The following is a 14,342-nucleotide window of genomic DNA, read 5'->3' as shown; positions in this document are numbered from 1 at the left end:
AGGTTCAATACTTTCGCATTGCACTCAAAAGTCAGATCTTAGCAGGTTTTGGACAAAGCTGTACAGTCACCCATAAATTATCGATGTGAGGAGTAGTCAAAAGGTTATCTAAGATCTAGAATATTGGTAACATTTATCACAGTTTGTTTTTTTAGTGGCAATCGCTATCATCATCCTTACTGTAATACATTTAACATGATGATAGAAATATGAATGCCAGACAAAGGACAGATGGAGACAGTTTTTTTCAAGCACAGAGTCTGGTTATGACGTGTACATGCTGCAGAGATGGTGTCAGATAAGTTTTCCCAGACGTAAAAGTGAACCTGATGGTTATCTGTGCGACCGTGCACATTTTACGACTCCATTAAATAACCCAGTGACTAACATGGAAACAGGCAAAGTGTGAGTGCCAAGTAATTAATAACAGGCATAAACTGCAGAAAATGGATAGTGCTATTCGTGCGGCGCAATAGAGCGCAGATGAGCCGGTAGATTTATGTTCAGAGAAGTAAGAGGAGAGGTGCAGCGTTAAGGAAAACCTCTGTACACAGGATCAGAGGGAGGGAGAGGTCAAGGTAACTTGGTTTACCAATAAATAAACCATTACAGCTACAGACAAACTATTTCTGCTTTTAAAAGAATAAAGGTGATTTAAGGTAAAGAGTCAAGACCTTTACCCCAGAGCAGGGCTGGGCAACTCTAGTCCTGCACGAGTCTATGAATGACACAATCATTTGTATCAAGGTGTGTTGAAGCAGGAAGACATCTAAAACATGCAGGAGATTGGCCCGCCAGGACCAGAATTTGACAGAGAAATGATCATATCCAGATGATTGCCATAATAACAATGAAAGATTGAAAATTTTTAAGTTACTGTTTACAATTTTTAAAACACATATTTCTTTTTTTTTTTTTTTCATATTGACCAGTTATCCAGTGTTTACTAACCGAGGGAAAAAAAAAACTCACAACCACCAGAACGATGAATGTATGTCTCTATAGATTTTGCTTTGCTTTGGGTTGTTGTTGACATAAATCAGATATTGAGATTTCTGCGATTTCTGTGCTCCCTGTTTGTTTTTACAAGAGAGATGTGAATTATATATTTTTTGAATGTTTGAATGTTTTTAACTGTGTGTTATATTCAGCTTTAGTTATTAAACGGAACACAAGAAGTGTTTTAAAAACTTAAGAAGATAAACTTCAAGATAAGCTTGTTTGACAAAGACAAAGTTTTAGTTATTTCAGTGTAAAACTGATCAATGGCGTGTTCAATTACCCCCTTTATCTTTCCTGTTAAAAGGTCATACAGTGGCTGTACTGATCCAATCTCATTTTTTCAATCATGCTGTGTGAAAGTCTTAACAGAAATGAACAGTCAGTGTTCATAAACGATGAAAACAGACAGTTAATAAATGTGACATTTTTACAGGCCCTTCTGGCTCAGCTCAGATTAGAGCGTAATGAAATGACCAGTTGTCTCACAGACCGTCTGTCAGTTCCTGGACGGTTTCAGCTGGTCATTTCTGCTATACAAGTACAGCTGCAACTCATGATTTCATGTTTCAATTAAAGGTGCAATTACAACAATTACACCTATTGCAACAATTTGCAGTAGATTACAAACATGTCACGGCTAACAGCTTCTTGCCTCACAGAAACTTGCACACACACATACGAGTAATGACGATTCATTTTTTTTCCACATTTAGCCTCTTATTGGGATTGCTGGCCCATCAATGTATCCATTCCCTCTGAGCAAAACAGCACATGCAGATTGAATGCTCTCTTTGAGGAAAAACTAGCAAAATGAACAGTTTCTCAACGGTGTACCGTTCAGCTAACAGAAATATCAGTGTGATGCGTGCTACAGTCGCAGAAATGATGCAATGTGCTGCACCAGACCATCAGATCATTTACTGAAATGCCTCCAGCAGCAGTTACAAAGAGTACAATGTTGAGCCACTATTTAAAATTCCTGACACAGTGAGAGATGTGAAAGGAAGATGAAAACCCTGATAGAATAGAATAGAATAGAGTAGAATAGAATAGAATAGAATAGAATAGAATAGAATAGAATAGAATAGAATAGAATAGAATAGAATAGAATAGAATAGAAAAGAATGGAATAGAATAATGACTTTCACACGATAATGACTTTCCATGTGTTTGTTTCTGTGTGTGCTCTTTCAAAGGTCGGAGGTCACACCATGCTGCCCATCCGCTGGATGCCCCCTGAAAGCATCATGTACAGGAAGTTCACAACAGAAAGTGACGTCTGGAGTCTTGGAGTTGTCCTCTGGGAGATCTTCACTTATGGAAAACAGCCTTGGTACCAGCTCTCCAATAATGAGGTACATAACAGAGAGCTTGTACATGCAGTATGTGACAGCTTCATGTTAACGTTTAATCATGTCACCAGAAATACAATCAAATCAAACACGTCAAAACAATATCACGTGAGGAGTTTTTACGGTTGTGAGGATAACTGAGATGACATTTACATAAACTGTAACAACTATGGAATACAAAACAACAGACACAATATGTGGATTTTAACCCATTTATTATTTAATCTTAAAAGGTGATGGTGAATGATTTTTTCCTGTGCCGGTTATTCTTGTCTTACCTGAAAACCTTTCATAGTGTAACAGAGTGGCTGGTGCTGTTATCACGACTGAGCTGCATGTAAAACTACATAAGCATTAAATCATTTTTTGATATGGATCAGACTGAAAGTACTTGGCCTGTGATAATGATACAAAAACTTAATGGGGTGTTATATCCTTTTCAGTTATTTTACAAAATGGTTATAGTACTTCTGAAATGATACACTTCTTATAGATAATAGAATATTTATTACTGCTCTGAAAACCAAACATCCTGTATTCGATATCCCCAATCAGAAGAAATAGAGATTGGTATGGAAAATGCAATCATCAATTTTTTTTCCTATACAGACATCATGCACCTAAGATGTTTTGTGCTTTTTCTCATCAACTTTATTTGATGTATTTGATTTTCATTTTAGACCTGAAACACAGTCTAAAACAAGTTCTAACGGTAAAGCGTTGACCACTTTAACATACTTCATCCCTTTTCACACTAAAGGAGCCCTGGCATCCTGAAGTGTTTTTTCGAATGGAGACATGTTTGTGCTAAAACCAGGCCAGTTCCATACTTTCTTTTTCAGCCCTCTTTAATGGGTGCAGAATTATAGTTTTTTTTATTAAAAATCCACATATTTATTTGGAAAAGATGTGATCTGGAAGCCAGAATATCTTCCTCCTTTGCCAAGGGCATTGATACAACCCCATATTACCGCGGACCCCGACTTTTTTGTCTTTACTCTGGTGCCAATTTCTTCCAAAACAGATGTGGTATAGTGATTCATCTGACCAGAAAACACATTTCCAGTATGTGAGGGTCCATCCTAGATGCCCCCAAGTTAAGAGACATTTATGCCACATATGGCCTTATTTTTCCACAGTAAAGTAGCATGACTAACTGTAGCTCTATATTCCAGTGCTCGACAAAGGTTTCTCTCAGTGGTCAAACCTTTCCCATGCAGTTATTTCAGCTGTCCATGAGTGACAGTTCTTGATTCAATGCATCTCAGGGATCAGAGCTCTGGGTGTCCAGCTTAGATTTGCATCTCTGCTCTTCATGCACTGAAATCTGTCAAGATATATTCAATTATTTAATTACAGAAGGAAGAAAAACATGCAATCCCTTCCAATCTAACGCTAAGAAAGATTGTTTTTAAGCATTTCAACTATCATACATTTGTTGACAAACTTGAGGTCCTCAGTTTTTTTGTTCTTTAAAGAATCACCCTTTTATTGATACCAGATGTACAAAATCAACATTCATCACTTCACACAATCTGTTTAGATTAGCATCATTATCATTTTTTCTTTCACTTCCTTGGTAACACTCAATATTTCTATACCATCCTTTTTATTTGAATATGTTGCAGGCTTGAAATGTAAAAAATGTATGTTAACAAATGAAATGAAGCTGACAAGAAACACATGAACAATGATGGGTTTGTAGTGTACAGTCAACAAAAACATAAAAGAGATTTAATTAGTTAGTGTATTGGTTGTAATTGCTACTATTAACATATACCATATGAATATATTCATATTTTAATTTTTTTTATTAGCATATTTCTCAACTTTTCCCCTGATTTGATTTGCTGTTCTTTACATTATTTTACTAATGATGCTGGGAAAAGAATAACTGTTTCCTAAAACTCCATTAGTTGATACAAATTCATGCAATACACCCAAACACTCAAGACTGAACTCTTTATTTTATCTTTTATGTCAGTTTCAAAGTTGCCTAGTCTGTATAACTAGATCTTGTAGGCAATCAAAATAAATAATGATTAACAATTTACCAAAAATATTTGACTCAGTGAAACAGCCTTAAATCACTTGCATTATTACATCTGTGTTAATGAGTGTGAATTATATTTAATGCAATATAAATGTAAAGCAATGGATTCTTAAGTGGCCTCGGTCTCAGCGTAATTATCATGTAGATTCACTGAAGAGCTGGAACAGAGTTATAGAGAATATTCTTCTTCTATCTTTTACAGGGATAAAGTACAACTGACAACTTGCTCAGAATACACCAGCTTGTTAATATAAATGTCAATTCATCTCATGTTGATCAACCGTATAAACACACATCTTTGACATAAAGAGAAACTGTTCTTCTTGTAAGTATAACAAGACACAAAGGATCTGGACCCATTTTCTGGAAAACTTAGCTGAGTCTCAGTCCTTTTCAACCTTTCACCTAATCTCTAACCCTGCCAACCTGAACCTAATGATGCCTTCAACTCTGGTTACACAGACCTTTAGCCCCGATCACGGCCCGATTCTCCCATGAACATCAATCATTTCTATGTTGTTTCACAGGCCAGTCACCAACTGACCTTCATCTACTGCTCAGATTTCTTTAATGCAGGATATTGGGTTTCATTTTCCAAAATTAGATATCAATTACTGATATATCCATACAAACTGATACCAATCACGCAATAAGAAGGAGCAGGTAGCTGATTGCTTGCCAACATGATAACTCTCTAACAGATTGGCTCCTTGATAGAGCAGTTTGTAAGACACAGCTGCTTCTGCAGGCTTAATAATTGGTTTTCATCCCATGAACACATCAGGGCATTCTTAGTGTTTAGGAAATTATAATAATCTTAATTATATTCCAGGATAACAATAACATAGACATTTTCCAAATGGCTGTGAGATAATATGATGCACTGCCTACTCTCCTTTACAAATATATTTCCTTTCTTACAGAAGACATTTATACTCTAATATGTATGTTTGAAGAATTTATGGATGCTGAAACATGCAGTTCACAAAATGCAAAGTAGTTAATTTTGTTGTATATTAGATAAATATAGGTTGGCTCACATTTTTGTGGATGATGATTCCTCTGCATAATTCCAATCGTTGAGTAAATAATTTATTCACCGTGACATTTCTGCTGTATGCCACTGCAGCAAGGTGAAGCTGCTTCACAGAGCAGATACTTCATCATCTTCACTGAACTTTGCACACATGAAAAGTGCCAGATTTCAGCCTGACTGGCCCAAGATGACGGTTAACATTTGAACTGATGTCTGCATTTCTTGCTTTGTTTTTTTTTTCTCTATCCGTAGGTGATAGAGTGCATAACTCAAGGCAGGGTGCTCCAGCGCCCTCGCACATGTCCGAAGGAGGTGTACGACCTGATGCTGGGATGCTGGCAGAGGGAGCCGCACATGAGACTCAACATCAAAGAAATCCATGGTCTGCTCCTCAATCTGGCCAAAGCCTCGCCCGTTTACCTGGATATACTGGGATGAACACAGGAGCAGGACAAAAGAGTTTTGGATGTGAGTGCACTGTGTGTATGTGTGTGTCTGTGTGTGTGTCTGTGTGTGTGTGAGTCAAGATACGGATATCTAAGTGTGTAAGTGCATTTAAAGATCCATGCATGCATGTGTGTGCAGGGCTGATCATTGTGACATGAAGTACGTGATGTGGGCGTGTGTGTGAGTGTGTTGACGGTTGCATTTTACAAAAAACAAAGCTCTCTCCAAGGCAATCAAGAAAATTATTCAATTCGCCCCCCCCCCCCCCACTCACCTGGCTAATTTCCTCTCCTTTGTGTGTTCCAACTCCTCCACTCCCTCCTTACTGAAGAAACATTCATGAAGAGCGATTTAAATTCAGAGGGACTCGACAAGCTTCTCACTTCTTCTCAAATGCTTTAAACTCACTGGGGCTAAAATGAGACAAATCTGATTAGCAGGTTCTTAAATGAAATGACTCATCCCACGCTGCCTGTTGGACAGCAGGACATGTTCGAACATCCGGAAATCCCAAGGAGACGCAGCGAGGCGAGGATTTCCGGAAGCTCCAATCCTCCGTGTGTAAATATGAGACTGGTGGGAGATTTCTGAGGAAACGGCTCTGTGGGACATCAGGCCATAAAGACACTGTGTTTTCCCCCTCTCGACCTGTCTGTTTGTCTGTCCGTCCGTCTGATATGTGCACTCATGTCTGCATACTGAACTCTAGTGCTGTTCTCTGTTGAATGTTGCTTTACTTGGGCCTGGACTGCGCCGTCATGCAGCAGAGGGTAATATGATGACCACACTCCTCCAACCTGACCCCACTAAAGTGACAGATGCTTCACTTGTGATGTCAAGCGCTCGTGTCGGAGGTCAATTGATTCATTTATACACAGCTGTCCAACAACCATGAGATCGCAGTGGTGTGTACGTGTCATGGGATTGCGGTGTGTGGATAGGAGGGGGGGTGAAGACAGTGGGGTGCAGAGTGGTTAGATCTTGGTTAGATGTGTGGGTGGCAGTACTGTAGAAGGTGTGGTTCATTTGGTCGACCCATATTAAATCATCAAGGCTCTCAGCACTTAGACATCCTTGAAAACCACATCTGCGCTAGACGGGATATGTACGAGAAACACGCACACACACACACGCATACACACATAACACACACACCCATGCGCACACCGTGTACCTTATCCTGTCATCCCTCCTTCTCCACACACACCCACTTCCACTTACTGAAAGACACTCAAAACGGGCCGAGAAGAAAATTGAATTGTACATGTTTTATTATTTGAGCGGTGCAGTGCTTTAGCCCGGCCCCGTCCTCTGTAATGGTGTAATGTATATTTCATTATAGCCTAATGGGCTCCATTAGCGCAGTCTCCTCACAGACATTCAAGACTTATTGTTTTATGGCTGAGAAGGAAGGATGGAGGGATGGGGAAGATAGGAGAGGTAGGGAAGAAAAGGAAAAACAAAGGGTCCCGAAGTGAGGAGAAGTGGTGAGGAGGAATACAAGCAGAGGTAAATAATGCATATGGAGAATCTATGGAGAGGAAGAATGAATGGAAGCGGTGAGGTAGACAGGGAAGACTGCGTAAAGATCTGAATGGGTCGTTTTGAGAAAGATGAGCAAGGAGAAAGCGGAGAGAGCGGAGGACGAAAAAGGTGTGAAAGTCCTCTGGGAGAAAGCTGGAGTGAAGATGTATCATTACTGTGGCTAGAAGATGTTCTGCAAGCCACAAGTTCAGCTTCACACTCCCATCACATTCCTAGGGCTGCCCTTAACCACATACAGTACACACACACACACACACACACACACACACACACACACACACACACACACACACACACACACACACACACACACACACACACACACACACACACACACACACACACACACACACACACACACACAAACTGACATTTTACTAGAGTCCAGCAACAGCTCACACTGGAGACAAACTCAATAATGTACCACAAGTCCGCATTGTTGAGAACACTTCACCCTCTTGCAGCACGGCTCCCACTTTCAGACATACTGTATATAAACAGCTCACATGCATGCAGTGTTTGTTTTTGCATTTTACTGGTGCATATTTTACTCTTTACAGAATTATCAAAAATGTCATAACTACTGCAGTTTCATTTTAATTAGATGTACAAGAACCGTCTGGAATTCAAGGTCTAATTTGTTCATTTACAACAGCACTTGATGGTATTGATGTTTGAGAATTTGAAAATATTGATTTTATTGATTTAAAGTAATATAATTTATAAATTTAGAAGCATTTTGTACATTTCTTTCTATATCCAAGGTTGCCTTTTGCAACAACCCACTGATTGACAATGAACACTGGTTTAGTTGATCATGTTTTTGCAAATATATAAAATAATTGTGTTTTTTTTTTTGTGAGTTTGTTTTTAATCTCATACTCCCTCGTAACAGTCCTCCTGCCTGTCCTCCTGTACGGTGTGCTCTGCAACATAGGTAGATAGCTCATCACTCTGTTACATTTGTAGATTGAGTCTGACATATTGCAAAAAAAAAATACTGTCACCTTCAGAGCATACATGTGGGGATAACTGCTACAGCACTGACAGTACATGCTAACAAGGCCCTCAAATCAAATCCATCCCTGCTGTAAAGCGTCATTGCTCTTGCGTTGAGTGAGCGCACTGAAATAGTTTCCCCAAATTTGCTAAACAATATCTCTCTGCAATAACAGAGGGCAGGATGCGTGAGGGCCCATTTGTGAGCTGGATAAAACTGTGAGAAACAAACACAGGATGTACAGACACCTCTGATGTCAAAAGAGTAGCGCACAACAAAGCTGCTTCTTAGCTTGCAGCACTGTTTGTGCTTACCTGCTGTGTTTTTCTTTAAAAAAAACGGATAAATAAATAAATAAAATAATAGTTAAAAAAAAAGAAAAATTTGAACTGTGTCAAATTGGACAGTTGTGATGTGTTGTCAGTTGCGGTAGGAAGCCATGAGGGGGATGAAGAAGACGTCTTTGCATCCGTGATCAAATGTGCAAAGAAAAGATAAAGTAAAAACATCTGCTGTGCAAATGGACACCTCAGACAAGGAGGGACTGACAATCACAGACTTCTCTCTCTTATCCAAGTGACCTACTGTACCATAGACTATTCCACCAAGTTTCCTCCTCTATGCTGCCTATATTATATGTGATAGTCTTACTCTGGTCTTTAGAAGTGCTACTTTTTCCTTTCTTTTTTGTAAAATTAAATAACAGCGGGAGGAATGAACAAAAACACTTGTAAAAATGTTAATAAGCTGCTGGAAGAAATAGATATTGTGAAACTGCTGTGTCCGAGACTGTGTCAGTATCTAGACTGTACCGTTTCCTTCTTTTGTCTTGCAAGTAGAGGCCAGAAAGATGGGAAGCTGCGTGGGATTTACCTAACACACATAAAGACATACAGCAGCCTCCAGGATGCTGAGCAACGTTGTGTGTGTGTGTGTGTGTGTGTGTGTGTGTGTGTGTGTGTGTGTGTGTGTGCGTGTGCGTGTGCGTGTGCGTGTGCGTGTGCGTGTGCGTGTGTGTGTGTGTGCGCGTGCGCGTGTGCGTGTGCGTGTGTGAAGAAGGCTGGGGGGGGTCGTTATGCTACGTTCAGATTTCCAGCCAAGTATAAGCTCAAATGCAACAAAATCTGCAATCTGCAATTGATTTGTTGTAAACCAAAAACATGATAAATGACTTCACCCAGTCGTGTAGGACTTGTGGTTTGGTTTTATGGCAGCTAAGATTTATGGGATCAATCAGTTGCTTTATTTAGGACACCAAAAAGAGTCTTCTTCCCCACACAGCTTATAAAAGCAATTTTAACAGACATTTTGCTTTGCCTCTTTCCTGTTTGCTGACTTTATTGACTTTGGGCCAAACTGTGTAATACAGCGGGCTGAAACATATCATACACAAAACATGCACAACTGTGAGTGTGCTGTGATCCATATCTCATTTACCCCCCCCACAACCCAGCATCAGAGTCTAAGTTAATAGAGCTGAAATATCTCAAAGGTCATCTCTGAGATTACTTTTGCGCTTGGATGCTTCTGGAGCCCCAACGCCTTGAAGAACATAATACCACAGAAAATGCTTCTCTGAGAAGAAAAATGAAAAATGAAACTGTGATTTACCGTACACAAAGTCTCTCTCTCTCTCTCTTTTTCTTTTTTTCCTTTTGTATTAAGAAGGTTTAGCTGCTCCAACAGTCGTAGAAAAAAACTATGTTTTATGAATGTTTGGTTTAATGGGCACAGGACAAAAATGCTATTTTAGTGTGAAAGAGATATTTCAAATGTTATTGTCATGCTGAAAAATGCTCCTGAAAAATTAAGAAACATTTGTAGCTGGAAAGCACACAAGTCAATTAAAAGTGTGAAATATTCTAATTAATGAAGCTAATGTTGTCTTTGCAAGAAGGTTGTTTTTTAATACGGAAGAGAAAAGTGTTAATGTCACCCATCTGTGCCCTGCTTGTGGCCACCCCCCGCCCCCCCCCCCACACACACACACACACACATACCAGAAACTTGTACAGCCATAAAGTTGGGTGGCGGATATAGTCATACTGAGACATGATGATGATGATGATGATGATGATGATGATGATGATGATGATGATGATGATGATGATGTGACTTTCCTCTGAAAGTGGACCAGTCTGTCGTGATACAGTGTACTTAATAAAATTGTTATGCCATATCAAAATTTCTGAATGAACTGAAAAGTTTGTGTTTATGTTCTTGTCTACGCACTGTTTTTTTTCTTTTCAATTGCAAATACAGACCACAGTTTGGTCATCATTTCTGGTGTTGACTTTAAAACATCTCCATTAAATTTGAAGGTCAGGTGTGAACGGAGGTTAGGCTGAGGTTACAGGTTAGAGTATGTCGTTGATAATAAGGAAATTGCAATAATCAGTTATAGCTTTGTAAGCTTGTTTGTGCCTGGGATAACATCACTAACAGGAAAGGAACAAATAAGTAAATAAATAAATGAATAAAACATTTAATGGGCTTGTCAGGAAGCAGAGCAAGACCTTGAGTATGTTCAAGGTGCTGTGGGAGAAACAGGAAAACATTCTAAATTGAAATCAATGGCGTGATTGAGTGATTGTACATCTCTAGTGTTTTATGATTCCCAACATAATCCTTAAAGGAGAAGAAATACTTGCTCGGATTGCAGATCAGTAGCAGGCTGAGGGCTTTTTGAAAGAAATGTGAATACAAATTGGACAGAGAGGTTTGCCTAAATCCCAGATGCAATTAAGGAACAGCTGAATTAATATCTTCTTTTTTACACGGAGCTCTGTCTACAATTTATCTCATAATAAAAACAGCATTGGATAGAAATTGAGAAAGTCACAAGGCAGCACAAAATGTGCCTTTGTGTCAAGGAATGTACGCTCCCCTTGTTACACAGCTGAGAATTCCTGCAGTCGGCACTTCATTGACGTAACTAACACCTGCGATCAACAAACAGACACAAAAACACTCATTTAAAAAAGCATCTATAAAGACACTTCTAACAAACACAGGAAGATTGATGAAACTCCTTAAAACTGAAATTAAATGTATGTCCTGACAAAACACCTTGCCTGTTGGCTCCGTTGGAGAATTTTAGTTCACCCTCAATCTTAAATATTTGTAACCAAAATGATTCTGCGTAATAAAGCTCTTTTTTTTTCATTGACTTTTGGTGTTATGTTACTTATTGGCTACTTCTTTGGAGGTGCAGTAAAGAAGGATGCAAAGATGTATGAATAACTTCTTTTAATTTTTTTTTTTACTTCTTTTTGTCTAAGCAACCATTCCTCCTAATAAAATACCATAAAAAAACTAAATAAAATAATAAACAATCCAGAATGTTTTGGTTGTGTCAAACCACATCTATTTATCCAACAAAAAAGAAAAAGAAAAACAAAATCTGAGTCAGTTGGAAAAAAACTATACTGAAGTTTAAGGCATATAAAATTAGAAAAAATTCTTACATAATTTTGTTAGATATGTACTACACTGCAAATTGATTTTAAAAATGATGTATTGATCCTGTCACACCTAAAGCCACAGAATCCATCATTCAGAGAGAAAAATAAAGCCATCTTCACCAAGACACATTTAAGAGTGTGTTTGAAAATATAGCAAAACCCAATTGCGCAAAGCAATTGAGAATTAACAGCTGCACCACATCAACACATAAACTGTAAGTTTAATGATAATTCCATAATAAACTTACTGATTTACAGCAATTTACAGCATTTGACCGAATTACAAAAGAATGACTGCAATAACAGTTTAGATGTGATTGACTGAATGTGAAAAAAAAACAAAAAAAAACATGAGCTTAAATCATCCAAAAAATTTAAAGTTTGCAGCTTTTTCTCGAAGATTCCTCTTACAGACATTTGAAATTGGTTTCAGAGGTTTGTGTTGGAGGCAGAACTGATGCATGCTGGAGCCCATTTGTAGTGGCGAACAGGAGATGTTGAAGCTGTGACAAGTATTCATTAGTGCTTAATCCCTAGTTGCTGCACCTGCAGAGTGACATCACCACCGCCTCAGGGAGGACAGCTCATGTGGAAGTATTCCTCAACAAATGCAGGCATCTGCTTCTGTAAGGGATTTTTTTTCTCTTTTCTTTTTCCAGCTAACAAGACGAAGCAAGAAGATATCTAAATGATGATTTGCTCTGTCTGGATACCAACAATTTTTGTTTATTTTGTTTGAGCTTATTAGCCGCCATGCTTCTGAAACCTTTATAAAACTTACAGCGTATGAACAAAAAAACATCTAGTCACAAAAAGTGAAGCATTATTCATGCCTTTTGTTTTTGTGTCACAAACGAGACAACTGATTAAGTTTAGTGGTGTCTTGCTTTATAGCAAAACTGTATTATACAGTAAGTGCTTTTCCATCTACCCATTTGTCTTTACGTTTCAAAGCCACAAATAGTATTTCAAGTATAAACAAGATATACAAAAAAAAATTATCTGACTAAAACCTTTTTTCAAAGCATTTGTACTGGAATTACAACAATCCCATAAACAGCTGTTGTTCCACACAGGCTGTAATATTTTGCAGTACAGGATACTGTTTTATTTATGTATTTATGTATTTATGTATTTATTTATTTCCCTTAAATTGTAACTTACATTCAAAACTAAAATAGAATACAAATTGTTAATTACATCATGGAGCGTGACTCTGTAGATTGTATTCAGCATCGTGACCGGCTGAGTAGCAGCCAGTAATATGATTGTGTAAATGTTTCCAGTTTTGGTGGTTATCGCTGTCGTGTTACAGGAAGGTTTGCAGTTCAAGTCCTGACTGTGGCTCTTTTCCTTGTGCATGTTCTACTTGTGGCTGTATGGGTTTTCTGAGATATCAGAAAGAATGAAGACATACATCTTCATTTGCTTGAAGAAATCTAAGACTAACTCAACTACCGTAATTAAAATCAGAATCAGAATCAACTTTTTTCACCAGGTTTTTGCAAATAAAAGAGGAATTTCATTAGGCAGACTTTGTATCTCAAGGTTCAATAAAATAAATAAATAAAGTTAAAAAGATAGAATAAATAGATAGAATCTATATTTACAGACATTTAGATATTGCACAGATCTTCAGCAGTCAGTGACCAGTGAAAGTTTAGCAGAGGAATAGCCTGAGGAAAGAAACTGTCTCTGTGACGGGTGGGTTTGGAGAGGTGTGAACAGTTTTTGTGGGGTCTGCAGTGATGTTCCTCGGCCATTTCTCGACCCTGCACTGGTACAGGTTTGTTTGTGTTTTGTTCATTTTGTAATTCAACTCTAAAAAATTTGAAACGTAATATTTTATACATATACGTTATGCATGTGGAGGAGTTTAAATGTCTTGATAAACAATCTTTATATGAGGAAAAAAGTTCCTTTTTTAAATATTTTAACTGAACAGTTTAACCAGACTCATATGTATTGTGCTGCAGTGAACAAAAAGCAGTTTCACCATGTGTCACTATTGAACTGCAGGCTCCCGATCATCAACAGGTGTGCTTGTTTGTGATGCTGCTAGTTCTCAGGGTTCCTGGTAGACTGCTTCCATCATTGAAATGAGCTGGTAATCCTTTCAAATTAGTGTCTTTTTTGTAGGAACTCATCTGCAGAACGGGGCACTCCATCAATCCATCCATCCATCCATCTTATATTCCCATTTAATCCTGTGCAGGTGGTCTGCTGGAGCCTGTCCAGCTCATTACAGGCGAAAGGCAGGGGTTCACCCTTGACAGGTCGCCATTTTAACTGGAAATACATTAGTGCTAATAATGATTTTTGAGCCCATACTAACTTGCTCCAGATAGAAATCATTAATCAATATCAGCAATCAAACTGCCAGTAACATAAGAATGAATAATTTCCAAAAACTATATAAAATGCATAGGATTTTGCAGTCCTA

At 38.3% G+C, this 14,342-nt stretch overlaps 1 protein-coding gene across 1 annotated transcript in view; it reads left to right on the top strand.

The window, feature by feature from the left end:
- The window catches only part of ntrk2a (neurotrophic tyrosine kinase, receptor, type 2a), a 100,450-nt gene extending 91,099 nt beyond the window's left edge, over positions 1 to 9,351 (top strand). The window contains exons 21-22 of the mRNA XM_061730241.1: positions 2,199 to 2,357; positions 5,696 to 9,351. Of these exons, the coding sequence (XP_061586225.1) occupies positions 2,199 to 2,357; positions 5,696 to 5,881 (345 nt within the window). The 3' untranslated portion in view covers positions 5,882 to 9,351. The remainder of the gene's footprint in view (positions 1 to 2,198; positions 2,358 to 5,695) is intronic.
- Positions 9,352 to 14,342: the final 4,991 nt, after the last annotated feature.

The sequence above is a fragment of the Cololabis saira genome, chromosome 9 (genome assembly GCF_033807715.1).
Source record: "Cololabis saira isolate AMF1-May2022 chromosome 9, fColSai1.1, whole genome shotgun sequence".
In the NCBI taxonomy this organism is placed as follows: domain Eukaryota; kingdom Metazoa; phylum Chordata; class Actinopteri; order Beloniformes; family Belonidae; genus Cololabis; species Cololabis saira.
This window is presented reverse-complemented; position numbering and strand designations above follow the sequence as displayed.